Source organism: Phalaenopsis equestris, unplaced genomic scaffold (genome assembly GCF_001263595.1).
Source record: "Phalaenopsis equestris unplaced genomic scaffold, ASM126359v1 Scaffold000002, whole genome shotgun sequence".
NCBI lineage: Eukaryota > Viridiplantae > Streptophyta > Magnoliopsida > Asparagales > Orchidaceae > Phalaenopsis > Phalaenopsis equestris.
Genome location: NW_018164444.1, coordinates 66,683,249 through 66,699,489, shown reverse-complemented (window position 1 = coordinate 66,699,489; position 16,241 = coordinate 66,683,249). Strand labels below are relative to the sequence as shown.

Sequence of the window (16,241 nt, the reverse complement as noted above, 5' to 3'; positions counted from 1 at the left end):
GTTTTTTTTTTCTTGGCTTCTTGGATAGAACTTCAAGTGTAAAGAAAAGCAAGATTCGGCTCTCCCTCATTCTTCCTCTGTTCTGCGTTGGTTTGCTGGTGAAGGAAGTATCGCAAAGCACGGGGAAGAAGACTTACGGGCTGAAGGATACGAATCAGTAGAATCGCAAGGTGTGCTCTTCGGTGTATCTCGGTGTAGAGAAAAGAAGAGAGTGAGAAAGTGAGACTTTCTCCTACAATTATTATTGTGTTCAAACGGTGTAAATTCCTCAATTAGTAAAATCCTCTGCAACTCCGTGGATGTAGGCAATTTGCCGAACCACGTAAATCTGTGTGTTCTTTTCTGGTGTGATTTTTCTCGTGTCATTTTTTTTTTACTTCGTCGTCGATCGTTTTAAATTTCAAAGTTAACACAACAGATAGTATGTAATATTAACTTTTTTGAGTGTTAGATATGATATATACTAAGAATTGGGTGGTTTGTATGTAAATCCCCCATTTTTTTTTCAGGGGGACATTAACATACATAATTTATTCACACACCTAACACCTAAACTTTAGTTTTTTACATTTCACATCACTTCAAAATTAGCACTATTTGAACTTTTGAAAAGTGTTATACACTTCTTCATGCATAGTATAAGGTAGCATGCATGTATATAAAATTAAGTTTAGGTGTTAGATATGTAAATACATAAGAATTGAGTGGTATACATGCTAATCTCCCTTTTTTCAATCATCATTTCATTTATATCTCCACTCTAATCACTCGTGTTTTCATTGTCTCCAAAATCAGATTAAAGAGAACATGAAAGCTCTGGATGTCCTCCCGAAGCTGACGCCTGATGTTCTTGAGAAGATTGAGGCAGTCGTCCAGTCCAAACCTAAACGCCCAGAATCATACAGGTAATTGGACTATTTTTGCTATAATAAAAAGATGAGAAAACTATAAACAGTTTGTTACAGACTCTGCCTTGAATGAAGTTGGAACTGCTCCTAACAATTTGAAATGTGGTGATTGATGTCGATGCGATTTTTATAATTTATCTTGCAATTACACTTCATTTGTTATAAAGCTGGAGAGTTATTTGATTGGTATTCATGAATTAATTCGGTAATTAGTGATGAACTGCTTTTAATAAAAGTTTTAAGTAAATCAAATTTATAATTATGTTGATTAAGTAGGTGGTTTGCTTAATCTTAATTGCAATGTTTATGTATCAAGCCAAGTGATCTTTTAGAAAGAGGGAAACTAATGTGGGAGCATCCCGCATAACTGTAGGATAAGGCAGCCACGATTCAGATTGTGGAAGCTCCGCGACTCTGCGGGAAACTTGATTGTGAGAATATCTTTCGTTAAGCCTTTTATTTATTTTCGGCAAGTTTTCTTCTTTTATTTTTTTTACTTTTTGGTTCTTTCATATATATTTTTTATTTTCTACTTAGGTTATTTTCTATTATTGAGATTTTTTTGTTTTGGATGATTGCTATTTGGGTTTCAATTTTGTTGATTTTATGAATTTGAGAGTATTTTGAATTTTGCTCTTGGGAGTATTGTATCATCTTCCTTTTGCAAGTGGTGTATTTGTATCTTGCTTAGGCACGATTGGTGGAGCCTGTTTGCCGCTCGAACATCACTGATCAAAGTTTTCTCTGTTGTTCGCAGCCGGGACAGCTGTCGATGACGTTGAACCTCTTGTTTAACTTTTCTCTATAATTCTTTCCGAACACGGTAACCCCCATATATTGGCATTCCTTTGCTATTCAACAACTATCTCTCCTCTAAATTAGTTTTTCAAATACCATCTAGGAGCCCTAAAACGATATAAATTGATATTGGAGCCCGACAACCCAATGATTTTTATAGTTGTCTTCCTTGCCCCAAATCAAGATTCTAAATAAAAAAAAAATCTAAGAACACAACCAAATACTTTTTCCCAAATCAATCCTTTCATAATTCTTAGTTCCAATCCTAAATTTTGAAAATCCAACTTTCATTGAGGACATGTTGCAGGAAATCCTTCAACTTTAAGAGTGGCTTGCTAACTTTGAGATGAGACAATCTAATTAGGTTATCCATAGTCATAATGGTGACTTGTCAAATCGAGGAGAGGAAGTAAATCTCTTCTATAAAAAACTTTCTAGTGAAGAACATTCGATGCTGCGTCGATTTGATATCGAATGTGTCAACGAAGCTAGGATATTTGAGTGAATATCAACAACTTATAAGATTTTGACGGTTGCATGAATTTTGACGAATTTATGTAGTGACTCCGAACAGTGGGCCGAATTTTTGAGTACAAGGATATTCTCTCAGAAAAAAAAGGTAAAGCTAACCATCATTAAGTTAAATAAGAGTGCATCTTCGTGGTAGGAGAACCTGAAACATCTTTAACAACGGGAAGGAATGAGTAAGATCACCACATTGTCTTGAGATGAAAAGGGAGATGCCTCGCAAATATATTCCCTCGCGTTATCGAAATGATATGTTCATTAAACTCCACCACCTGTACCAGAGAGACTCTTATGTGGAGTAGTACACAATTGAATTTGATCACCTCGTATTGAAATTTGGATTGGAGAAGGCAAATGAGCTCACAATAGCAAGGTGTACATTGGAGGATTGAGGATGTCTATTAGGAATTCGATGCAGCTGCAGTCTTATTGGTCTTTATTTGATGTACAAACCTTAACTTTGAATGTGGAGAAATAACAATATCATTTGATGATAGCCACACCTTACAAGCAAAGTTCAACCGCAAAATTAGGCATATAGAGTACACTTAGTGAAGCATTCCAGTCAACTTCGCTCGAAAAAGGATTAGCTCAAGTGGGGAATAGGTTCAACCAATTGATACTCCTAAATCCATCACAACTAGGAAGTTCGTTGAGCGTCATGGTTATGGGCACAGTGCATCAAATTGCCTAAGCAAGTGAATGATTTCTTTCACGCAATAGTGAGTAGTCGAAAAATTGTAATGTGACACTAGATGATGAAGATGCCAGAAAGGAGCCTCAACTTTCAACTGACGAAGAAAGATGTTAGTGATTCAAGCTGAGCCCATGAGAGGAACTCTGACTGAATTAACATTGGTTATTCGAGAAGACAGTGAGTCCGAGGAGTATATCATGATTGTTAGTTTATATCTTTGGTGGTTGCCACTGAAAGTGGTTCATCCCTTCATAGATTTCATTATAGAGTCTGTTCATCCAGGCGTACTTGTTTATCGGATATGCCCAGTTGTTTACGAGGAGTGGGAGAACGAATTACATATTTAATGGCTCGAGAAATTGTTAGTTAGAATGCCCGTCTATGCGTAGTTCCAACTCTAGCCATGCCAATGAAAGATGTGTATTTATTCTATTCAGACATGCTTTGGAATGACATGTTTTAGAGTTGCAGGAATGGACGCGAGCAGTGATTTTGTAATGGGATTGCCTCTAGCATAACACCATGATAACTTCATTATGGTGGTGGTAGATCGATTTCAGAAGCCTAGAAAGACAAGAAGAGGTCTCCCATAACCAAGGAGAATGACGCGAGAGCGTCCCGCATAATTGTTGGATACAACACCTGCGTTTTAGATTGCAAATGTCCCTTGATTTAGATTACAAAAGTCTTATGATTCCAGGACTTACAGGAAACTCGATTACGAGAATTCCTATTTCTCAGCCTTTTATTTTCAACAAGATTTCTTCTTTTATTTCTTTCATCTTTGTTTCTTTCTTATTTTCTATTTTCTAAATAGGTTTTTATTTTTTCAATTATGAGACTTTTATATGTTGGGTGGCGGTCGTTTGGATTTAAATTTTGTTGATTCTATGAATTTGAGAGATATTTCTCTAAATTTTGATATATGGGGCGTTGTATCATATTCTATATTGCTTGGCAACAGGTGTTGGAACCTCCTCACTCCAAAACATCACCGACTTAAGAGTTTCTTCTTTGTTTGCAGCCCGGACGGTGGTTAAAGACATCGAATCCATTTTTCGACTATAACTTCAGACCATTAATACTTTCTAAGCATCATAAACCCAACATATTAGCCTTCACTTGTTATTCGACACTACTTCCCCTCTCCATCCACTTCTCAAATAAGTTCTAAGAGCCCTAATCGGCATTACAAACTTATGTACAAAACCACACAATTCTTATGTATTTACACATATTACACCCAATTTTTGATACATATACACCTAGTAACCCCTTGGTGTTATAAACCCATGTATGCAGAAGATGTATTTCACTGTGATTTAAAGATGATTATGGTCGTATTTTTGATATGATATTTAAATATTTGAGTGGTATGTAAATATAAATGTTAAGGTGTTGGGTAAAAATATAAGAATGGTAGCATTTATGTAAACGCTCAATGAAAAAAGAAAATGAACGTATAACTTACCATCTTAAACGAACGTAAAAACTAACAATCTTAGAAAGGGGCGTTTTATAAATGTACAACACAATTCTTATATATTTGCATTTGTAATACTTAAAACTCACATATTTACATATATAACCCATAAATCTTTAACATTATATATAAAAAAAATTACACTTATATAACATAATTCTTCTGTATGTACATATCTCAGATAGCAGTATTAACATTTTCTGAAGGGTGAAGTACATTTTCATGCATGGTTTTAAGACATTTTTTTTTTTAAAAAGTGAAATATATTCTTTCAGGAATGCAGTCTTATCATTAAATTATTGTAAATGTAAATGTTAAATTTGTAAATACACAAAGAATGTGGTATGAATGTAAATTTCATGTAATAAGAATTCAATTGTGGGAATTTGAAAATGGATGCATTAAAATGTTAAAATTGACATTCAAGATGTTTGCAAAATTAAGCAGTTGAAAATTTCAACTTTTTTCCTCAATAGATGTTCGTCAAATTTAGGAGGCAGCTGGTCAAACTGGGGTTCTTCTTGTGGGGCCCGCTGTTGTTTATTTTTTTAAGTTGTTTTTATGATCATTGCTATTATTATTATTATTTAATTATACTTGAAATTTTATATTTGACCACTTTTTACTTTTTAATGTATTATAGCTCATGATTTTTTCTCTTTTTTAAATTTTCTCTAATAAAAAAATAATGGTGTATTTATGTGTTGAATATTTATGGAATGCTAAAACTTCAAATTATCACTCTATCATAAATCTTGATTTATGACACGAAAAATTATTACATCAAGACTTCGCACGTAGAGTTACACACAGAGTCCAATGAAATAACGACACATTGAGGTACAGAAAAAAATCGGCTCGGTAACAGAGGATAATATTCCCCCGTGTTATTCAGGTGTTATTGTGTTCGTAAAAAAATTTCGGTATTATAATAACACAATAACACATCAATAACACATAATAACACTTGAATAACATTCAATAACACCTAAATAATACATGAGAAATATTCTCTTGTGTTATCAAACATATTTTAATTTTTTTCCTTTCATCGTCACGTGGCGTGATTTCATTAGACTCCACATGTAATCGTACATGCAGAGTCATGATGCAATATTTTCTCTTTATGATCCACCATGACTGATCAGAACTTATATTTTCTTAGATTTTAACTAGCAATAATATGAAAAGGACAAACATTAAAACAAGACGTCGCGTGGGGCCGAGAGAACCACTAAAGGGAAGAAACCCCTTTGAAAATCAAAATCAAGGTTATAAAATTTGATGTTGGTCCCTCGCAAAAAAAAAAAAATATATTTATATATATATAAATAAATAATTGCGTTATAACCTCAATATGTTTTTTTTTTAAACATTAGAAAATGTCTATTTAATATAATAAAAATGATTTATTAATGAACTTAACTATAATTAATATACATGAAATTTAATTAGACCTTAATAGTAAATTTTTATTAAGACAATCATTATAACTTTTCATATTTAACCTCTAAAACTTTCTTTTTTACATTTATATCATCCAAAATTTTCATATCCCGTCAACTCTTTCATGCCTTAAAAAAATGAAATGCATCTTTTCCTGCCTAACTAAATGATTAGCATGTGAAATTTAAAGCTCAATACATATATCTATTGAAACAAAATTAAATTAAATTAAATTAATTTTAATTTGGGGCATTTACATGCATACCACCCCATTCCTATGTATTTATACCCTAACACCAAAATTTTAATTTTTTACATATATACCCCCCAAATATTTTAGATCACTTCAAAAATATCATCATTTTAGCTTTTTCAAAAGTTAAAATACATATTTTCATGATGCAAATAAAAAATTGAAAATTAGAGGTTAGATATGTAAATAAAAAGGAATTGAGTGGCATGTATGTAAATCTTCCATTTAATTTTTTTTTCCCCCAAAAAAAAAAAAAAAAAAAAAAAAAGACATGACTAGTTAAAATTTCATCAATCAAATCAAAAATAGAGAAGAAGCAATGTCTGCCCATTCTCCTTCAAGGCAATTGCTGTTAAAGGAAAGGAAAAGCTTTTAACATGTTCTTCTGCTGCTCAGTCCAGCCAGCGATAAATGTCAAATTGGATCCAAAAGCTGCCATCTGAAATAGTATTTTACATACTTTTCTTTTACCTTTGGGACCTGTCATGTTGCAACAGCTAACATTCTATCGAACTTATTTGCCATTTTTTTTAATTACATATATTTGCTATTTGTTTTATATACATATATATATATATATATATATATATATATATATATAATTATCAATTAAGATCATTTTAGCACCATAGTTTATAAAAATATCAAAATGATATATATATATATATATATATACAAAATAATTATCAATTAGGATCATTGTGGTATGAGAGTTTATAAAAATATCAAGATGGTCATCAAATTCTTTAAATTATGACTAAAATAATTTCAAAAAAGAATTATTAAATCTCAATTTTAAAATAATAGGAGACTATTTTAACGTTTCTATGAACTCTAAGACTAATCTTAGACTATATTAACACTTTGTTTCGACAAGCCATTAAATGTTCAATCGTGTCAACCACCCTAGTTGGAAAAAAATATCGCAAATAAGAGCACGCAAACTCAAAATAGTTCGATCCTCAATACTTATTTTAGAAGAATGATAGAGATGGTACCCATTTGCAAAAAAAAAACTGCAATGCAGTTATTTCATTCATTTTGAGTAAATATACCAAATTATCATTAAAAAAAATCAAAGATTGATTATAATTACTCTGAGATTTCAGTGGCAATTAAACCCTAATTAAGAAGACATCTACACAAATGTTCAAATTTAGGCCTGCAAATATTGAGAATTATAAATATACCATTTCACACAATAGTTAGATCAGCTGTTCTTTTCTTTATAACGTTTTTTTTAAAGTAAGCGTGCTTTCGCAATGAAGGGTGCGTTTGAGGCATCTTGTGCGTGCTTATCCTGAAACTCGACCTGCATTTAATGTAAAAACTCAAACACAATTTCGCATAAACTAGCGAAACTCACGAACCAAACGGAACGCTCTAAATACCCTCACATGCAAAAATTAAAACAAAAAATAATGAAAGCATGGGGAACAATTCTGAATAGCTCATCATGATTCTCCTATTTACAAATACATCAATCTTTTCCCTAAATACAATTTCCATTCCTTCGCCCCACAATTTTGTCTCCCCAAGTACTAAATAAATGATAGCAATTTCAAGACTTATTTATTTATTTACAGTGAAAATCGTGCAAACAAATTCAATTTTTCACCAAACCGATGTGGCAAATTTTGCAGATTCTTCTTAAAAGTACCCAAATTGCTTAACAGCTGGATGCACAGTCCAAACATAGAATAAGCCCAAAAGAAGCACATAAATCTCATGAAAGAACTTTATAGATCTCATGAAATTTAAAGGATTGATCCTGGCTCTATATTAAATTAATGTTTCAATACTTTATAAATCTCATGAAAGAACTTTATAAACCAAGTTTAACAAACTTGATATATAATGTATATTTCTTATATCATAGCATATAATAATTACATAAAATAACTATATATTTATTTTTTATAATAATTACATGAAAAAGAATAATGCAAATCTCATTTGATAAACATTATAATACAATATAAATCATAAAGAGTCAAGTGTTACATTGAATTATCTTAATTAATCTTTTGCATAACCATGGCTTCAATTACACTTAAGGCTAGCAACCACCCTACACCTATATCTCAAATTAAGCAACAATTAGCTAAAAACATTCTTTTTTTAGACTAAATTTATGATTTTTATATCAAAATAGCCATAAATTAAGTGCTCCACCACAGCTATAAGAAAAGATGAAAAAGGATTTGAATTCAAATCATCACCTTTTTACCTCTGAAACTTGTACCAAAGATCAATGGCAAGCTCACAAGCTCGTCAGAATGGTGTACCAATCTCACTCGTGGTGTCGGCCGGGCTATAAAGGGCCGACCTGTTCCTCGGCCGGTTCTCCTCCAAAATCCTCACAACCTCATTCATGTCCGGCCTCGCCGAAGCGACCGGAGCACAACACCCCATCGCCAATCTCAACGCCTGCACGATCCCTTCATCGGATGCATTCCTTATACCCTTAAGCACCTCTATATCAAACACATCCATTGTCGTCTCCTCGAGCACCGCCACCTTCACCAATGCCGGCAAGTCGATCCACTCCCCGGGCCGAGCTCCTTTCCCCGGCTTCTTCCCTATCAAAATTTCAAGCAGAAGTATACCAAATGCGTAGACATCAGTTCTCGAATTGCTTTTCTTCATCTTCTGCAATTCCGGCGCCTTGTAGCCCTCTGCTTTTGCTGAAGCAACCATCTCATCAGCAATGGAAGGGATCATGATCTTATCGAGACCGTATTCCGTTAGCCTCGACACGAAGAAATCATCAACGATGATGTTCTTTGATCGAACTGCGCCGTGAGTGATGGGAGTTTCAGTACCTCCATGGAGGTATGCTAGTCCCCTAGCGACGCCAAGGATTATCTTGTGCCTCCTCGCCCAGTTCAATGCAGGTCTTCCTGGTCTGGTATCTGCAACACAGAAATCGCAAAAAGATCAGATTTTTTGTAATCTGGGGATTAAATTTGAGTGATTAGTTAATACCGTGGAGAAGGTCGTGGAGAGTTCTGCTTGAGAGGTAATCGTAGATCAAGAGCTTCTCTCCCCTCTTCCCATGGTAGAAAGCTCTTAAAGGAACGAGATTTTCATGGCGGACACGGCCGAGCTGACGTATTACAGGGGAAGAAGAAGACAGATCCTTACAGGTTCCTTCCCTGAGTAGGCGCAGAGCAATGTTGCCGCCATCAGCGAGCTTAGCTTTGTATACCGTTCCATAGCTCGTCTTTTCCACCACTTGACCGGTGGCGTTAAGAACGTCCTCAAGAGTTAGATGCTCGCCTCCCTCAAAAACAACCAGCTTTCCATCGCCATTGTTGTTCCCCTTTTCTTGCATCTCCATCTCATCCTCCTCTATTCCTCTCGATATGTTCCTCCGTTTCCTCCCCTGCACCCACCCAATGGTTGCCGAGGCGAGAATAACGGCTCCAGCCATGGAGCCGATGTATCAAAAAAAAAAATCTTCTAATTCCTCTCTTAGGAGATCTAATACAATACTTGACTTAATGACATTGGTTGGTTCTATACTAAGGTAATACTTATGAGATCCATGTGTTATAACTATCAATTTCCACTCCACTATCTAAAATCTATTGTGTTAGATTTATTACGATTACACCCAAGTGTATTAAAATTGTACTATGCTCGATTCAAACTCCTTTTAGAAAGCACTGTATTATGTCAACTCTAAGTAAACATATTTCGACCCAATTTGACTTTCGTTCGAACTATAATTTAATATTGTTTGAACCAAATATGACCCTTATTCAAACCTTATTGAAACTAGTTTAAACCCTATTGAACCATTTTTTAAGCTCTATCAAACAATGTTCAAACCCACTTCAAGCCCCTACAAATCATGTCCAAAATTACCTTTAAATCAAAACACATGTTTTAATAAAGTTAAAAAAAAACTAGGATAGGATTCAAATAAAGTTCGAACATAGTTCAAACAAATTTGGATTTTTTTTTAATGTGGTTCCAACTTTAATCAATTTTTAATTGAAGCTTATTAGATGTTATGTGAACTTGTGATTCAAAGGGAACTTCAAATAAGTAGCCCATGGTCAAAAGCAATGGTATTTTAGTATTAAAATAAACTTTCAGGCAATTTTCTCAAGAGTACAGACGGGCAAAATTCTTCAATTTTCCCTATTACAGAGTAAAAAAAAGTGAATTTTAAAGCTTTATTAAAATGATTTTTCTAATACAAATCTAAAAATATATGCATACATATAAAAGAGACAAGAATAATAAAAAATAATAATAATAATAAAGAATATTCTTGATAAAAATTATTATAAAAATAATTCTAATGAAAATTTAAATATAATAATAATTTTATTAATAATGAATAGACCAACTTATAATTATTTCATCATGAAAATCATTGGGAAAGCAATAATGATTAAATAAACCTTTGGCTAAAAATAAAAAAATGAGGTGATCTTTGATATCAAAGTAATTAAAATACACAGCTTCAACAAACCTAAGAAATTTTCTACTGATTGCAAATTCTACTAAGAAATCAGGCTTTCAGATTTAATACTGTCGTCACTACCAAATACTAAATTCTTCTTACTCATCATTTAGCTTTAATTCTGGCAATGGGTAGTGCTCTTCCAGCCATAAGCCAACTACACCAATAGGATCATCTTGTTCATCTGGTGTATAAACTGATGAAAGACCGCCCTGCACATTTGTACAATTTGTACAACCGATTTACTAGTTAAGCATGCATCATCTACTTAAAAACTTGTGAAAATTGGAGCTATATATATGAAACAATTAAGAAAGGAATTGAAGAGAAAAACCTGGAACTGATATTTTAAATTCCGAATCATCTGTCTCATAGCCTTCTTCTTCACTCTACCAAAAATAACAGAATAAAAAGAAAATGAAAAAACTACACAAAACTGACATTTTAAATAACGAAACATGACGGTTTTTTGAAGGAATGGAAGAATAAAAAATATTTGTGAACATTGACATGTACACAATATTTGGCAGGAACAACTGTTAGTAAAACTTAAAATGGCATGGAATGGTAAAACCAAAATTTCTTGTCTAACATTCTAAATGAACTGCGACGAAAAATGCCAACGCAGGTGTACCAGAATGTTTTTCAATGAAAATATATTTGCTAATTACCGTAAACGGTTGTTCCAACTCTGAGACTGGTACTCCAATGGCTGATGCCATTATCTCTGACAAAGTTTGTTTCATAACAAAATTTGTCTCATCTTTCGCAGACCAAGAATAACCTCCCATTCCCTCTATTCCATCCTTAGCCCATTCATAACACTTTTTTATTTCTTCATCAGTCAATATATGGTCGAAGGGTTTATTCCCCTCCACATAGTTTCCCTGCAACACTGACTTATTATTCAGATTAGCAACTTTCGTTTGCCCAGTAACAAGGTGTCTCTTAGTCATTTGATTCTTTTCTGCTTCGTTGCCTTTCCTAGTAGACTTCTGCTTTAAATCAACATCTTTTGAAGCCCCTACCACAAGTAAATTAGTACTTCTCAGATCTTCCAAAGCCTTGCGCACTTTGCCAGCAGTCTTAGCAGTTTTCAGCTTATCAGGTTTCATTGTCACAGTAGCTTTTCCTATAAATTTCAACCAATTATAACTCTCAGAATCATGTTAAGTAAGATTAAGCTATTAGTGCAATCGTTATAGTATAATGTCATACCTCCATCAATGCGTACATTTTCCTTGTGGACAGCAGTTGCGAGAGGGGTATCCATCTTCGGCAACCAGCCAAATCAACGCTTTCACAATACTATACAGAGAAAACAAACATGTTAAGAAAAGCTAATAAGAATAGTTCTTTGAGGAATTAAAAAATCTTTTAGGAATTTTTATGGAACAACAAAGTAATTTTCAGAATATTTTTTCGTTACAAGCAGTTTTTTAGATCAGATAATCATCACACAATGAATAAAAGACACAACTGAAAATGACATAATCAGACCAGCCTCAGAAAACCTTTCAACAAGCACAACAAAAGCTCCATTAGGTCAAACTATAAATAGCAATTTATTCATTTAAGCATGTGAAGCCTTGTGCATAGAGCTGTAAATGAACCAATAAACTCGATGAACAACTCGAAGTTGGTTCGATTAAGACTCGATCATGTTCATTCAAATTACTAAATAAACAAACTTGAATAATTTTTAAAAACTTAAGGGTTTAAATGAACTAAACATTAACATAGTTGAACTTGTTCATCTATGTTCATGAACAAACTTGTTTGTTATTCAACAAGTAACATGGTAAATACTCAATATTAGGTTCAATAATAACTCGTATCATATATAATATATTATTTATATAAAATTATATTAACTAGAATTTATTTAGTTAGATTTCACAATAATATATTATTATATTGATAATATTTTTTACTAGTTATTAATTATTGTAGAATGAAACTTCAGTCAATAAAAGAATAATATCGATTTGAATAAACCAAACCTAGTTGACTAGAGATCCCAACACTTAGTTCAAACACAACCTAATTTGAAAGACTATTAGTACCGCGGGAGTTATCCCCTCTCCATTCTTATGATGAAGCGGTGATACGCATAATTGAAAGGTTAAGTTAAGCTTTTAAAGATCCTTATGTATAGGGAAAATAAACAAAATATTGTGAAATTACTCTCCTAAAGTGGGACTGTTTCAAAAGAGAATTGCGTAGGACTGTTTCAAAAAGAATTGTGTAGAAATTCTTACAAAACCAGGCAGATGTTGGCAAAAACAAATATAATAATGAGAACAAACATTGTATATAAGGTATATGATTGTTTTCGCAAATAAGAAAATTGGTCAATGATGTCTTATCTACCTATTAAAAGCGATGTAAACATATTCGCACAAAGAGGGTTCAAGTTTAGCACCTACCAATCTTTTGCAAGTGTTAATCTTAAAACTTTATCACTAGTCAAGTCTTTAAGTTCCCTTATCATTGATCAATTTTATTCATGTAGGGATTTTCTAAAACTGATTTGTAAAACCATGAAGAGTCATTTTAAGTAGGGTTGTTGAAAAAAATTATCATTAGCAAATAATTTGTGTCCGGGTCATTAAGATTCTCTTCTTCGATTCCTTCATTAAGAAAGCGAGTCGAACACGAACAATCTTTTTAAGTTTAATTTATAAATGAGCTGAACACAAACAAACATTTGTTCGATTATAATCAGCTCGTATTGGCTCGAATTAACTGATTAACTAAAAAATAATATTTCTTGTATCTTTTTTACATTGACTATTTTATGTTCGGCCTACTTTGTGGAAACAACAGGAAAGATTGTTAAGGAAAGATAGTTTAAACCAAAGCGAATATCGAACCAAATAAATGAGTTTCATCTTTCAAAATTTTAATTTAGTTTAAATTAGAAGTTTAATCGAATGACATAATAAATAATAAAATTATTTTATTTTAATGTAAATGATTTAATAATGATAAAATAATATTTTTTACAAATTCAATATATAATATTTTAATTTAGGATATTTAACTCTTAAACATTTCCAATATAATGTTATATTAAAAATTTGAGACAACATTTTAATCATTTTCTCAGTTTTTAATCTAAATCTTTGGTTTCCAACAAATAGATCAAAATCAAAAGACCAAATTTGATTATTATTAAAATCGGTAGAATCTTTATAAACAAGAATATTTCCCGAATTTCATATAGAGATGTATAATAAAAAGAAATTCCTACATACATTTGATTCAATTTTAATGTATTTATATAACTACACACTCTTTAGCTTTTACACGCTTACCATGTTATCTACATAAGAATAGATTTATTTCATAAGAAAAAAAAATGTTAGATATCTAAATAAATGAGAGAATTGAATGGTATGTTTATAAGCTTAATAGAAGACAAATGTCAAATATGGAAATTTATAACCATCATTGATATAGCTAAATTTTCCAAATACGTAATTCTAAAAGGGATCTGAGATAGGAAATGGTGCATGTAGGAGAAACTCGACAATTTTTCTTGCTTCAACATAAGTAAAATAACATTTCATAATCTTATTTTGACGAATAAAGTTGATCCATGAACTTTAAACAATTCTATGAGGGTTAATCAGAAAATAGCCAGGTTGCTGAGCAAAAGAAGCCTCAAAATTTGAGTTTTAATTTTGGATGATCCCAGTGTTTTACAAGGAGGTAAAGGGGATGACAGTTGAATGACCGGAGTTGCGAAAATGATTGGGTCCAACAGTCTTCTAAAGCATATAGCAATCAAGGGCAATGAGTAGCATGTATGTAAATTCAATTTTGGGTGTTTGACGTGTAAGAGCATAAGAATTAGGAGTTAAGCATGTAAATTCCCCTTAACAATAACAAGGCCCAGAGTAAACATAAAGAGATGAATAATTTGCCATCAGAAGAAAGCGGCAGACCCACATAACAGGGGATCTCGTTTGCCAAGAATACTTTAGACCAAACTTGGATATGTAGAAAATCATAATGGAATAGAGGCCATCCAGGACAACCACGAGGGTCATATTACTTATCATAGCGTCCCAAAAAAAAAAAAAAAAAAAAAAAAATCAATCCAACAACAAGAATCAGAAAACTATTTAAGATACTTGATGGAAAAAAAGGACAAAAAAGATTAGAGACTTTGCAATGATTTAAGTTCTTCAGGCTCTAATTGTTACCAGAAAGGTGATAATGTCCCACAATCAAATGGAACAAGGAGAGGTAAGAAAAAAACTTTCCACCCATGAATTTTTTTAAGGGAAATGAAACCAGCACATAATTCTCCTCGTCACTAAACTTACGTCCAACTTGAGATAAAAGGCTTCTTCCCCAAATCAAAGGCAGTGCAAGGTGATGGCTTCCACGAGAAACATGTCTTGTCAGATTATAAACTCCATTAAGTAGACAAAATTTTGAATGCCAAACTCCATTTTCTAAATTATTAGTTGCTTCCGGTTTAGCAACTAATCAAACAAGGCCTTGTAAAACCAATGCCATGTTTTAGCAGCATAAACAGTCTATACATTTCAAATTGCGACATTTTTTCACCTTCATCTAAATCCAAATAAAAGTCTTCAAGTTCTCAACATATTAGTCAATGATAAGTGCATTGCGCCTCAAGCAGAAAATTGCATCAGAGGAAAAAAAACAAAAAAAACTCAATTTATCAATCGTAGAAAGATTGCATATATAGTGTCAGTTGGAACAATTTGGACTCATCCTAGTTTATTCCTCAAAGAATTCAGTTTTAAGCGCTGGAAGAATATGGATGTTAAAAAAGAACATAACATGAGATACTGGGATCTATCAGGCGGCATCAAATACCGCACACCTTCATATATATAAGCTAATAGTGAATAGATAATCCAAGCCCAAAACCAACCCTTTAAGATTAAAAAGAAAAAAGAAAGAAGAAGCTAATAGCGAATAGATCTCTATCACCACACTTTTTTTTTTTAACATCAGCAGTAAACCTCAACCATGTACTCCATTGCATTCGACTAGGAGAGGGCTCGGTTTGACAAAGATCGAAGGATACCTGCCGGATTTAGGTGGAGATTGGTAGGTCTAGCCGACGATTGGCAGATCTGGGCGGCAATCGACAAATCCGGGCGGCGATCGGCAGAGCAGGAAACTGGTCCGCGGCTTCGGAGGGAAGGTTGCTTACGGTTTGGGTTTTTGAGGGGAAGGTGCTCACGGATAAAGGGAGGAGGGAAGCGCTCGGTTGGCTGGTGGAGAGAGAACCAGGAGAGCATTCGCCGAATGGGTCGGCTAGGTCACGAAAACAGCGGAGCTTGGGCACACGAGCGAAGGGTTCGGGCCGAAGAGGGAAGCGGCTGGGTTTTACTTGGGGAGTGCAAATGGGGAACATTTTCTACTGCACACTCTATTTGAATATATTGTCATATGTGTTATATAAGGTCTATTTAAAAGAATATCAAAGTGAAACTATGAACTTTCAAATAATATCTGAGTTCTACTTCAACGACCCAAAATAACACCGTAAATGTTATTCAGGATAATTTCAGAGTTATTAAAGAGAAGCTCATATATTTCACTTCAATAATCCCGAAATACCGAAAAATAATCCCGAAATAACCTCTTCGGTGTTA

The 16,241-nt window shown here is 33.1% G+C and overlaps 3 protein-coding genes across 3 annotated transcripts in view; 1 reads left to right on the top strand and 2 right to left on the bottom strand.

The window, feature by feature from the left end:
• Positions 1 to 1,097, top strand: part of LOC110033500 (probable voltage-gated potassium channel subunit beta) — a 16,100-nt gene extending 15,003 nt beyond the window's left edge. Inside the window, exon 4 of the mRNA XM_020737504.1 lies at positions 796 to 1,097. Coding sequence (XP_020593163.1) covers positions 796 to 909 — 114 coding nt within the window. The 3' untranslated portion in view covers positions 910 to 1,097. The remainder of the gene's footprint in view (positions 1 to 795) is intronic.
• A 7,014-nt stretch (positions 1,098 to 8,111) lies between these two features.
• LOC110019744 (putative kinase-like protein TMKL1) lies at positions 8,112 to 9,558 on the bottom strand (the record flags this gene model as incomplete). Its single annotated transcript, XM_020717552.1, has 2 exons — positions 8,112 to 9,028; positions 9,102 to 9,558. Coding segments are annotated over 2 exons (1,098 nt in total), but the record flags the coding sequence as incomplete, so codon positions are not given.
• Positions 9,559 to 10,544: 986 nt separating this feature from the next.
• On the bottom strand, positions 10,545 to 15,998 carry LOC110032503. Its single transcript, XM_020736158.1, has 5 exons — positions 15,668 to 15,998; positions 11,812 to 11,901; positions 11,265 to 11,725; positions 10,928 to 10,982; positions 10,545 to 10,805 (listed from the first exon to the last, which is right to left on the bottom strand). The coding sequence occupies exons 2-5, from the start codon at positions 11,864 to 11,866 to the stop codon at positions 10,774 to 10,776; spliced, it is 603 nt and encodes a 200-aa protein (XP_020591817.1). The 5' UTR covers positions 11,867 to 11,901; positions 15,668 to 15,998; the 3' UTR covers positions 10,545 to 10,773.
• Positions 15,999 to 16,241: the final 243 nt, after the last annotated feature.